The 13,143-nt window shown below is 37.5% G+C and overlaps 1 protein-coding gene across 1 annotated transcript in view; it reads left to right on the top strand.

Annotated features, from left to right (window-relative positions):
* LOC139698900 (uncharacterized) overlaps window positions 1-12,694 on the top strand; it is a 1,088,866-nt gene extending 1,076,172 nt beyond the window's left edge. Inside the window, exons 5-7 of the mRNA XM_071597851.1 lie at window positions 5,500-5,520; window positions 7,912-8,080; window positions 11,920-12,694. Of these exons, the coding sequence (XP_071453952.1) occupies window positions 5,500-5,520; window positions 7,912-8,021 (131 nt within the window). The 3' untranslated portion in view covers window positions 8,022-8,080; window positions 11,920-12,694. The remainder of the gene's footprint in view (window positions 1-5,499; window positions 5,521-7,911; window positions 8,081-11,919) is intronic.
* Window positions 12,695-13,143: the final 449 nt, after the last annotated feature.

The following is a 13,143-nucleotide window of genomic DNA, read 5'->3' as shown; positions in this document are numbered from 1 at the left end:
CTTTATCGGCGGAGGTAACAACGATGTTAGGATTGGACTGTAGGGTTTTTAGGGCATGACGTTCGTTCATGGAGAGGTTATTTTTCGGTCTGAGATGTTTTCTGAAGGATTGATTGGAAACTTTTTCGATGAGAAGACGTATAAAAATTTCGACAGGATGGTTACTAGGAAGAGGTTTTGGCTCATGAGTTGAAGCCGGGCGGAATTTGTCAAGTGCGGGATTGGTTTTTAGGTTACTGAAAGGTTTACTTTGTGATTTCCAGAAGGCGCGCCATCGAAGGTTTCGGCAGAAATTGAGGGTATCAGTGAGTATGTTTATGTGGTTTATTTTTGGTGTAGGGGAGAAGGATAGGCCTTTGCTAAGAACGGATATTTCATTGTCTGAAAGGCTGGTGTTTGAAAGGTTTACAATGTCATGGGCATTGTCGGAGGGAGGGGGGGTGTTGGGATTGTTCGGTGGTGGCTGGCGTTTTGGAAAAACCGGAGGGCCTTTGGGAGGAGGGGGAAGGTTGTAAATGCTGCGGAGGTCAGGCTTATATTGAAAGAGTGGGGGTGGTTGAGGAGGAGGTGGCGGGAAAGGGTGAGAGTGTGGAATTTTGAGACCAACTCGGAAGTAGGAAATACTAGTATACAATAGTAAATAAATAATAGTATACAAGTTGGACAGCTTTTTAAGGAGAGTTTGACGTTTTTGTTGGAGGGAACGTAGGGCAGACGAAATTATGGCGTTGAGTTGTGGAATTAGGTGAGCAGAAGCTAAAGAGATTATTTTAAAGAGGGAAAAAAGGTTTGATTTGTGTTGTTCACGAATGCATTGGTATTGCATAAGGATAAGGTGGGTGTATTCTAAAGATTTTTGGTAAGAAAATGCATTAAGTATGGGGTGGATATCGGGAATAGTAGCAGATAGTGGTAGGGAAATGACTAGACCGTTGGGAACGATTCCTAAGGACAGGCAGGAGGTGAGAAACTCGGTGTGGCTTGTGTATTTGGCGAGCTTATAGGCGTGACGGCGAAAATTTCGGATCCAAGACGGAATGGGATGAGGGTGGTCCATGTTTAGGCGATTGAGAAGGTTGTGGAAAATAAATAGGAAACGAAGGAAGACAGTGGATTATTGTGCAGCTCGTATGAGTTTTTCCGGACAATCGTGATATATATATATATATATATATATATATATATATATATATATATATATATATATATATATATTTCCATTTAAACCACATGTAACAACTAAACATCAGTTGGATAATTTTGAATTTATTTAATTAAAAATTGATCAAAACGCATGATTAAATATGTAACAGCCTCATTCAGCGAGTGAACTTGCGTATGTAATATTAAATTTGATCAAACAATAATTGTAATAATGAGAATTTCCGTAGTTAATCAGGGACTAATTTTACTTAAGCTTTCACAAAAATTTCAATAATTAACGCAATGCAAAATACAATTAAACGGATACCTTTGTAATCTCGAGCAAAAGAAGAAGTATCATATGGGGTTTGTAGCATTAGTAAAAGTTTCCCCGCCAGGTCGTGGAAGTCTAAGTGCCCCCGAGGAGACATCGTATATTTCAAGGGTAGATCTTCATCAAGTGTCCCGCCTGAGAGCGTAATGCCCACGAAATTGCATCAGGTAAACCCTGTTGGTTCATCACTTCTTGCACCTTGAAAAACGGCAGCATTTCCAAGCTCCTCCCGGCCCCCATGTGTTACGTAATTTGTGGACAAGTCCTTTGCATAAAAACGATCGCCATTGAGTGAGCACAGGACGAAGAGATGCATCTCCCTCTCTGACCGCTGCTCGGCCACCGCCGCTTGGCCCCCCGCATATTGAGGGCGGGCAGGAGGGGTAGTGGCCCTTGGAACCCCTCCCCCTGTGCTCCCTCCTCGTCATATCTAGACCCTTTCCACCACCAGACTGAGCCTAGTCCTCCCGCTTAATCTAATCCTAGTCCCATTTTACCGACCTCCCATCCCTTTGCTAATCGAGACCCATTCGACCCTATTCTCCCCACTCTACCTTCTACCCACCGGCCCTCCCCCACGGCCATCCATTAGCCCCAACATTTCCTGCCTCTCACACGTCCCTGGCAAAACCCTTTCGCTCCGAATAAGGGAGAAATCCTCCAACACCCACCCCCCGCTCCCACACGCAGGTTCTTCGATCCCCCACCCCTCACACTCTCTCCATACCTCCCTCTCTCTCTCTCTCTCTGAGCAGTCCTTTCCCCACCACTACCCCACCCTTTATTCCTCACCCCACTCCTATATTTCACGCCCCTCCTCCCCTTGTCCCATCGCCACACCACCACCGCGCCTATTTACAACTGCCCACCCATCCCGCTCACGTGACCGGCCACGAGCTGGAATTTCCGTTCCCTTTCGCGCGCCACCGCCCTCCCTCCCCGACTCCACCCTCCGCCCCCGCCACGCCCCCCCCCCTCAAAGGCCCTATTTTGCACACCGCCCACCCCAACACTCCCTTCCCCGATCCTTTCGCTCGTTGCATTCGTCCCCGCGTGCCGCATTAGAACCGCTGGAAGTAACGCGTACAATGCCCCCCCTCCCTCCCCGAGAAGAGGGCCATCTGCCTATACATGTACGTATATGATATATATGTATATCACGGGCAAACCTTTTTACCTCCCGAGTTGGCCAACTAACTAACGTGAATATTTGTGATTTCAAGGCTCAGCGAGTGACTCATAGAGTTCATTGTGATCCCACACTGATTCGGGAGCGGTAATTAGATTATTGTCCTCGACCAATCCGCATTTCCACGTGGCACGTGGCTGGTCCTCGCAAAATTGCCACTAATTGATAGCTTGAGAGGCACGAGCTTTTGGCAGAATCATTTTTCAGTCGAAAGTAATTCTCTCGTCACTAGGGACGTTCAAAGTTATGGGGTTTGAGAGAGAATTGACTCGGTGGGAAAAATTTCAAAGAAGAAAACTGAGAGACCGTCCGTATCGTCAGGATCAATATCTTGGTGCCCCTTACGCTTCGAAATTAAGATCTACAAGAGAAGCTAAGAACTATAATTACTATTTTCCGAGCAATTAGGCATATTAACTTCCAAACGTTATTTTCAACTTTCGTTATCAATGTAGACAGAATCACAGAAGGCTGATCTAATTAAGTACCTCACCACATTACTCAACCCTAAAGTTAGTTTGATATGTGGGGATAGAACTCGCCCAGTACAAAGTTCAGCGGTGCGTGAAATTTCCAATCGAGGTAGCGGGACAGGCGGGGTAGCAGGACAAGCGACAAGCTGTCTGACGCCTGTGGTTTTTCAGGAAGATCTACCCAAGGGTACCCGAAAAATCACACAGCTTGAGTGAAGGCGCCATGAGGTGTTCCCCGGAATCAAACTCGAGCCCTTCGATCAGTAGCCCAGCTCTCTAAACACTGGACTGGCACACATCTAATTAAGCACATTTTTTAAATAATTAGTTTAGCATTTTTGCCTCGACAGTGAATAGTAGATTGCATCGCGCCGAAATAATTCTATGGGACAACTTCATCCCCCTGCAAACAATTTAAATAAATAATTTGAATTTAGAGAAGCATCTACAGTATCACCCGACGATGTAATTATATAAAAGTATGACCTCATTGCCGCATCCAAATCAAAGTACAGTTGTCTTAGAAAACACTTTGCTGTGGAATTTCTCCCACAAAAGATAAAGGTCCATCAGACGGGAATGAGAATTTTCAAGGCTCCGAAATTAATTTATTACTGGGCGTCAACAAGGTTGGAGATCATGGATACGGCCGTTTTTTAATGTTCTGCTAGTACCTGGACCTCATTTATGCCCTGCCGTTCTTACAACGGCTTTCTGGGTGATAGATGTAGATAGATGTTCACATCATAGCGGTAAAGTAACAATTTTCTTTGATAATTACGTGACGACGATAGACAAGTATGCTACAATTCTATTTGTGACTCGAAAAATCCAATTCAATCTTCTCTTACAACTTGAAAACTTATGTCTAGTAATCTAGGAAGTAGGGAAATTAAGTAATCTCTCCGATACTATCACAAGCTAACATCACCAAAATAGTGCGTCACAAGCTTAATATGATAGTATGCACTGACTCAGTGTCAATATGTTTAAGTGACAATTATGAATGTATAATCACCTGAATACGAGTCGTATCTGAATCGTATATGCAAGTATATGATTATTATTATTAACGATAATCTAGGAAGGTTAAGGTATTTTATGGACACAAGTTACCAAACAGTTCAGCGAAAATTCTTTTTCACTTAACAAAACACAGCCCGACATTCAACCTTACGCTAGACCCCTCTTCAATTCTGTATACTTCCTTCCCCCCTCATTCCGTGCAAAGGCTATGATTATAGCACACTATACTATACTAACTAGCTACTAGCCACTCGTCTGTATGTTTGAACGTGTATCGCCGAAGTTGAGGAACTCTCAGGAAAATCTCTGCCAAATCAAATCAAAATCACGACGCGCTTATTTCGTTGTCATTTCGCCTTGCATTTATGCACTAATTTATCCATGAAAATATATTGGCTTAATTATTGTTACTAAATCGTTTTCTTTGCATTAAGCCTCGTGTCTAGCTTTGAAGTAGACAGAAATATAATAATTTCGTATACTTGTGATCTCTAAACGCCAAAATATTTTCCAGTCAAGATCCAATTCTCGGTCATACGATGCACGAAAATAACGTATTACTGTCTTAATGATAATATTCAGTAGTATATTAATAGATAGGATATTTTTTGTGATTATAAGTTTATTTCAATATCCGAATCAGTGAAGGCTACGTAGCATTTTACAGTTTCTGTGCAGCATTTCTTATGTACCTGTATTCTTATTGAAATAAGATTTGCTTCACCCCAGGGGATTGGGTGTAAAAGATTGGGTGTATTCCATAATTATTCTGCCATGTTACTCGTAAATGCTTCCAGTAGGTCAAATTTCAACTTCCAGGGTCTTCTGAAAGTATGCTAAAAATTGTTGGACATACGCACATACTCTTTTATATAGAGGGATAATTATACTAATCTATACACCACATGTGTTTCACACCTGGAAAAAAATCTGCCCAAAGCAGTTGTCTAAGTTAATAGAGCTAATTGATTTTTCATTTTTTCACATTTGGTCATAATTTTAAGTCATTAAGATATTTTTTTAATATTTTCCGTTGCTATAAATAATTTCACAATAATTTTTGCGAACTAATATTGCATTTATATACATAGAGTAAATAGAATGCATCGTTTAGAGTAATAATTTATTTCAATTTCACTGTGATGGGAAATCTGGTATATGCAAATTATTATTTTTCAAATCACTAGCATTGTATGTGTACATTCGCATATGACTTCATTAAAGTTACTGTCATAACATTTCTTGCAACTTCCTAATCATGCAATGCATAAATGTGATAAAAACAAGCGTTTCTTCACAATCAATATTAAATATTCATTTTTTTTATTTTTCAGGAAGCCTGGATTCTTCACATGGTGAGTTTACCTATTACATTAGTACCTTTTACTAACCTTAAGGTCTATATTTAAAATAGCCTGCCACTTGTGCACATTAACCAATTTCTTATTAAAATGCCAAATGAGGTATTATTTTGATTTAATAGCTGGTTGCAAATATTTATACTTTTAAATACACAAGGTCGTAGAATTTCCTGTCATTGGTTAACGGACTTGATATTTCGATTGTCATTTCATCATTATTAGGTGGTTATAAGTTTTACAAATTTATAATTTTTTTCATGGGTGTAGCCTTAAATACTGAAACTATAAATAAATCAAAGCATCAAGAAACAATATGAGCTTTTTTGTTCTAAATTAATTCGAAATTAAAATTGTTTTCGAAAAGGAAACGCTCCTACCTGACGCTTTTAGCTTATAAAATATTCTTTTTTACTCTCTTGCGACACGATTTACGATGAAATTTTCTCACCATTTATTTGAAAAATATCTCATAAATATATAACTTATATCACAGCTCCATAACTAACTACCGCATTAATATTATATACGATGCATTAAACCCTTGAGCACCATTCAATAAGCATAAGTACACCGGATAAAATGGAAGACCCCATTTCCTTTTGAAAAAATGGCATAACTTTTAATCCCGTAATAGCGATAAAATAAAGTATCCATGACAAAACATCTTCGAGCCGTGCGGAAAATTTACATGCAAGTTCGGGACCGTCTTTGCCTCCCCCTGCCACCCACCCCCTCATCCCCATCGGCGGGGGAAAGCGGAGAGGACACTAAATTAAAGTGACTTACTGCGATACGTTTGTTTAGAATTTGAAACACGCAAATTATACCCGAAATGGTCCTTTTTATCCGGTACCTATGGGACTCAATAAGTCGTTTCATCCAGTAGATATACTTCGGAAGGCGGTTTTATGCTGGTCGTAAAAAGCCGAGGAAAAGGGGGTAGGGAGAACGTAAGGGTGGCAAGGAGACCGTGGGAGGAGACAGTAGGGGAGAGAGAGTGAGGGGAAAGGGATGGGTTGGGAACAGGGCAAGGAAGGTAGTGGAAGAAAGGGTGGGTGGGGGGGGGACTTGGGATGGAAGGGGGGAGAAAGCAGGGAGATAGGGGGGGGGGGGGGAAATAGTAGTGAATTTGAAGAAAATTTTATTCCCGTCGCAAAAAGGGCAAGTAAGCTTGGTAGCGTACAATCCTTGCGGAATTGAAGACGCGGGTAATGCGACAGAGCCTTTTACGAGCTTTCACCAACATGACCCTGTCTATGAGGAAACTGGGAAGCCGTGTTTGCTATCATCATTTTCTGTCAGTCTTTCATTCCGAAGGGTGATTAGGCTCACGTTGTAAACATCCCTGTCAGTGAGTCATTGATGTTCACACAAAGTAAAATGTCCCCTTTACTTTGAATTTCCACTGTAATAAGGGCATTAAATATTTCTCTCTAGTTCAACAAAAACAGTCAAATTCATATTCGCACAAATGCTGATCGTTGGAACTGCTTAATTTGAAATTCCTAGTTGCACAAAATTGATGTTTTGTCACAGAGCTATTTCAAACATTTTTAGAAATATTTACGTTTACCTGCAGTTTTATCATTTCTCAGTGGATTTTGTCATTTCACCATCTAACAATGTGAAAAGAAAGTTATTTCAGAAATTTATGCATACCATTTTAAAGATGAGAGTGATAAGGAAGGATAAATGGAAAATGAGAACATTAGCTAGCATGAGTGGCATTAAAGAAGGAAATCACCCTAAAATTAACTCCTATAACGTGCCCTTGGTATTGAGATATTGGTTCATAAAATATCTAAGTTATATTTGAATTACTCCATATTACCTATATCAGTTGTATTAATCAATATTGGTAGCATAATTCTATAAGGTACTTTACCGAAATGAGAGTAAAAAAGGTTTATGATCTGAAAAAGATCTACTTGGCAATAAAATTATAACTGTCTCTAACTTTACCAATGCTGTCATGACTGCAGCCGAACTCTGACTGAAATGTCATACCTTTTACATATATCCATTCAGTTGCACTTTATACCAACTACAGTAACCTCTTGCAGTAAGTTCATTCCTTTCCTTTTTTCATTTTAAAATATGAATTAAAATGCAAGTGTCAAGCATAATATTATTGATGAATTAACTCTGCTCAACTATTTAAAAAGTTAAATAACAATTTGATCAACACATATTATGTGTCAAAATTCCATACTGAGTAGACCTTGTTTTTTTAAGAAACTTGCAAGAAATTTTTTGAATGAATGTGTCTTTGATATATCATGAAATTGCAGAATGATTAGTTTGGGTTTTTGAATATATATTTAGATTGATATTGATTATCTCATTTTAAAAGAGTTAAGTGAATCTTACTTTTCATTCAAACAGGTGGACCCAGCATCTATTATCATTCCCACAGTTCCTGTACCCATCTACTTGTCATGCTGCTCTGCTATTGCATTCGACTTTTGTTCGTGCGTTCACAGCTACGAGAGTGACTGTAGATCTGCATTCAGAAGAAGTGCTGTTTATACATTTACACTTAATCAGTGGAATGGTGGGTATAGCTTATAATGTAAATTATCCATATTATAATTAGAATGCATTGATCCTGATAGGTAATATGGGTTTCAATTGCACTTCCCTTATCCTGATGGTGGGTCACAGTAGTCCTGGGGTAGAGCATTGGACTACTCACTGGAGGGACTGGGTTTGATTCCCGGGCAAGCCTCTCTTGGTACCCTCAGCTCCACCCAAGCTATGTGATTATTCAGCTACCAGATCTTCCTCGGAAACTATGGCCGGCACAGGGAAAGGAACTGGCCCCCCTACCCTGATGTGTGAATTTCACACGCTGTCAGGCTTAATACTGGGTGAACTCTACCATCACCTGCAAAACCGACCTTCGATTACTGTATTTATGGTTTTGTTTATCCTGATGAAGAAAATTGTTGCAATAAATCTAATGGTTCTGGTGAAATAATAGACAGTAAATTATCTTATTCATGAGGAAATAGACATTTTGCAGAGCCAATACAAATTGTTTTATTCACCAACAACGATGTCAACTTCTTGCTTAAAACATCATATGTCAGCCTTGAAAATGCCTTCTTAAATAAGTTATCAAAACTACGGTGAGTGAGCTCATTGAAAAAATTTTGTGTGAATCCTATAAAATGATTCTTGTCATTTGCAAAGATTTCCTATGTAACCTATTTCATTTTCAAGAATGATTTACATCAATGCAGAGCTTTTGTTGAAATTTTTTGTTGCCTCATCATATCTGCCATTTTTTTATTAATTTGTACAATGTAAGATGACTCTATAATATATGATATCTCAATTTATAATTTTCCAGTTAGTTTCTCAGAGCATGAATTTCTCATGTTCTGCAAGTTATGCATTGCATGCACTTCAAAGTAAAGTACAAACTTTCCAAAATAACCAACTAAATACAATTGTCAATGCCATGTCAATATCATTCTTCACAGATGTTCAAAAAAATATGCATACATCTATACATTTATCCATATCTTAGACATAATAGCTGAAGTATTTGGACTTTGCCACTTTATTGCAATTTTACATTTTTCCTTATGAGGACTGCAGAGCAATAAATTTGATTTTGCCTGCAGCTTAAGTGGTTCTCAGGAACAACAATAAGTGGATTGAGAGCAGGGTTAATGATTACTTAGAGGATGATCAGTTTGGGTCCAGGAAGGGAAGAGGCACAGATGATGTTATGGTAGTAATCAGGTCATTCATAGAGAGCAACATACAATGTATTAGAATGTAATGGAATCAGGATGTTTTGGTATGTTTTGTAAATTTTGAAAAGTCATACGATAGAGTGAATTGTAAAACTAATGCAGAAAATAAGAGTAGATAGGGGGATAGGTGACTTATTCGCCATCTGTAAATTGTTCAGACTACTTAGGTGTGAGTAGCAGATGGAGAGTCTGAATGGGCGGCGTTATTAATTCATTATTGGGCAAGATTGAGACTTTATAGTCCATTCTTTCACCTAAACCTTATGAATGGCATTTAAGATAATTACAAACACCCAAGCCCTTGATGGAGGAAAACCCACCTAGGAAGAAATCAAACTTGCAACCTCCAGGTTGGCAGACAAGGATGTTACCCCACTGCCAATGGGGCCGGCAAATGGGTAAGGCAGAGGTGTCCATTGTCACCTGTGCTTTTGACAAATATGTGAAGGAAATCATTAAAGAGGTTTGTTAAAGCCTATGTAACCATTTCCTCTGCCACCTTAACATTGTTGTTTGTTGAAAGGACGTTAAAGAGACAAGAACTGATGGTAGGTATGAATGTTGGTAGACTATTCTTAAATAGGTTCACAGATGATCAATCTTTAGTTTACTAGTCTGACAAGGAGTTGCAATCATTTACTTAAGATAAAGATTGCATTAGGGAAAAAGTTTTCACAAAGAGGAGGAAATTCATGTCAAGGATGTTCAGTAAGGGTGTTGAAAAATGACTCATCAAAACTCTGTTATGGAGTGCAGTTCTGTATGGCACCAAAACATGGTCACTAAAGAAAGATAATATGCACAGATTGGAGGTTCTCGAAATGTGGAAGTGGAGAAGAATGGAAAAGGTTAAGCAGACTGAAAGGAAAACAAAGAAGCAAGTGCTATTCATGATGGAGAAGGAGAGAGAATGGTAGGGAAAAATCCAAAGGAGGCAGGAAAACTGGATGCAGAGCATTTTGATTGGCAATGAGTTGTTGATGACTTTGATAGGGGGAAAAAAATTAAGCCATTGAGGAAGAGGTAGAAATAGGATAGGCATATTGTACATAATGAAGGGAGGAAGGAAGTATGTGGGATTGAAGAGGGGCTTTTTGCAGTATCGAATGTCAGGTTGTTTTGTTAGTAAAGGCAAGTAAATGTGTCATTATATCATTACATATGTGTACATCCAAATCTACCTTAACCAATAGAATACCAATAATAATAATAATGTATGCATCAATCATGCATGCAGTGATGGTAAGTCTCACAGAAATGCAAAACCTGGGAAATTGTAATGTAAAGCTTCATTAATAGAATTTCTACATCCAATAAAAATCATTGGATTTTGTGAAAAGAGAGAGGAAATTTTGAACAGAAATATTTACAAGTAGACTGGTTTTGGTTCTCATTAATTCGCTATTCACTGCAGCTTCAAACTAAAATCCCTCTCCCAAAATTCTGTCACCTCTATTGTGACTGCAACCAGGACAATTTGCATGAAACTTTGGAAGACATCTCTCAATGAGGAATTTTTTATGTTTACAAATTTTGCACATTTATTGCTCTATCCTATCTCACAATTTAAATGGAAAATCTGCTAACCCTTTAAAAATCACACTATACCCTCAGATTGTGTCCAGTAACTAATCATACTTTCATTAAATTACAGTTACAAAATATAAGTTTAATAGGTATATGTACTATTTAAAATCATCAGCAATGATTAATCTCATTTTGTTGGAGCATTTACAATTAGTGTTATCTTCTGACCATACTCACTAATCCCTCATCAATCAAGCCAAACTAAAGTTCATTGTAATGGTTATCAAAGCATAGGCACCAAAAAGATTAAGCAAAGATGTACATAATTACCAAAATGAAGTCATCTCTTCAACAATAATGTACAAATTGGTAGAATTTACAGATTATACCTATGCACAAAAGGGAACAAGATATCTATTATTCCAAGCCAACCATTCCATTTTCTTACAATTTCTACCATTGGGAAATCAAATTTTTACTGTTTAATGACAATAGTTCAAGAAAGGTATTCTGAAAAACCCATCTGCTATCTAAAATATAAAAGGTAACCTAATACTATATAGGAAATCAGAATTTTACCCACAGAATATGTTTAATAAATGACTCTTGTGGTGTAAGTAGCGATGCCTATGTTTGTATTACATCCTAAAACATTATTAAGGAAAGGATAGTTCAGAACAATTCTCAAGAACGAGATAATATGAGGATACAAATGTTATTTTCGGTTCCAATTCGCGTAATACTAGACATTCTAGTATTCATTGATCTAAAAGTTACCACTGGATCAGCAACTAAAGTTCTAAAAAATCATTATTTAACAGATCTGCAAAAATATATATGTACAGCCAAAATCATTTTATTACAATTCAAATTATATACTTTAACTGGAAAATACACAGACAAGTCTGAATAATCTGACTAGGAAATATCAATTTCATAAGCTATGTGGATAATCTTTTTTTTTTGGAAATGCTTGCTGTGAATAAAGTTATTATTAATGTTAACATTGAATGCCTCAAAAACATAAAGTAAATTTATGTGTGGCTATACTCTCAGAGAAAGTTTCAGTATAATTCCTGTTTCTTTTCTTTTTTTCCAGACCAGTTGATAAATTGAAGCACACCAGTTTAAAAGAACAAGATTTACATTTGGACATTTGGTGAGATAAAATGATAGAATGAAGTGCAGATCAGACAACAGTGGAGATGTGGAATGCAATGAAGAAAGACATTGTGCTGTCCCAAAGTTATATAAGATGCATTTTATTGTGGTGTCTTTCAATGGCCAGTGGTGGCTGTGCTATGATACGCAACTTTTACTGTCATAAAAGAAGACATTATGCTTAATCAAGGCTCTTCAAAATGCAAACCTGAACATTTGACTTCAGGTTTTAAGAATGTGAGGTGACTAAGTGTTACAAGGATAACTTATTCCTTGTGTGAAAAAAGTCATTAAATGTGTAATTCAAATTCCCTTTTTCATATTTCAGCTATTTCCAACGATGTATTGTGGTTTATGGAGGTACTGCAACAACCTATTTCAGCCCTGTTATTCTGGCCAATGGCTAGTACATAAAGATTGATATAGTTTAAGTGTAGCAGTTCTCCCATTATTCTTATCTACTGTTTACCTACATTATAATTGCATCATGACAGGAATGTTTTGCCAAGTTTTATTGATGCTACTTTAGATAATATTCACACGTTGGAACTCAAATATTACTGAATTTAAATTAAATCTATGATCAGAGAAATAATATTGGTGTATATTTGTAAACCTGGGAGGCATCGACTTCATTTGATGATGTGATTTGCATTATTAATTGTATCTATAAATAAAAATAGAATTTGGCACCTTGATTTTAAGCAATAAATGACCACCAGTTATTTTAATAATTTCTTGTTTCTTATTTCCTTTTTATAGTACTTCATAATTTCCCATACAGAAAAATAGATTTTTTAAAACACCCTTTATGAATAGTTTCAGACTAAGATTCATTATAATTTGTATTTGATTGCTCCTTAACTCTGATACAAGCATAAGTTTTGATTAAGGAAGAGCTGGAGGTGATTATTTGAGGAACTGAGTATCTGTTCTAAAAGAACTGAGTATCAGTTCTTTTCCAAATATGTATTATTTCACAAAATAGAAGATGATAAGAACAATACCAATGACACCAAGCTAACATTAGTTTACCATAAGCAAGGTATTAATGCACAATCTGATGATCATAGTAGAATACAATGACTGTTTCCATATATCATCCCAGGAGGAATCTCAGTAATTGCCCTCCACTCGGGATTCGAACCTGGGAATATTTTAC

The sequence above is a fragment of the Hetaerina americana genome, unplaced genomic scaffold, assembly GCF_022747635.1.
Source record: "Hetaerina americana unplaced genomic scaffold, ioHetAmer1.1.p SCAF_9, whole genome shotgun sequence".
Taxonomy (NCBI): domain Eukaryota; kingdom Metazoa; phylum Arthropoda; class Insecta; order Odonata; family Calopterygidae; genus Hetaerina; species Hetaerina americana.
The sequence above is the reverse complement of the archived record's forward strand: the minus strand, read 5'-3'. Positions and strand labels throughout refer to the sequence as shown.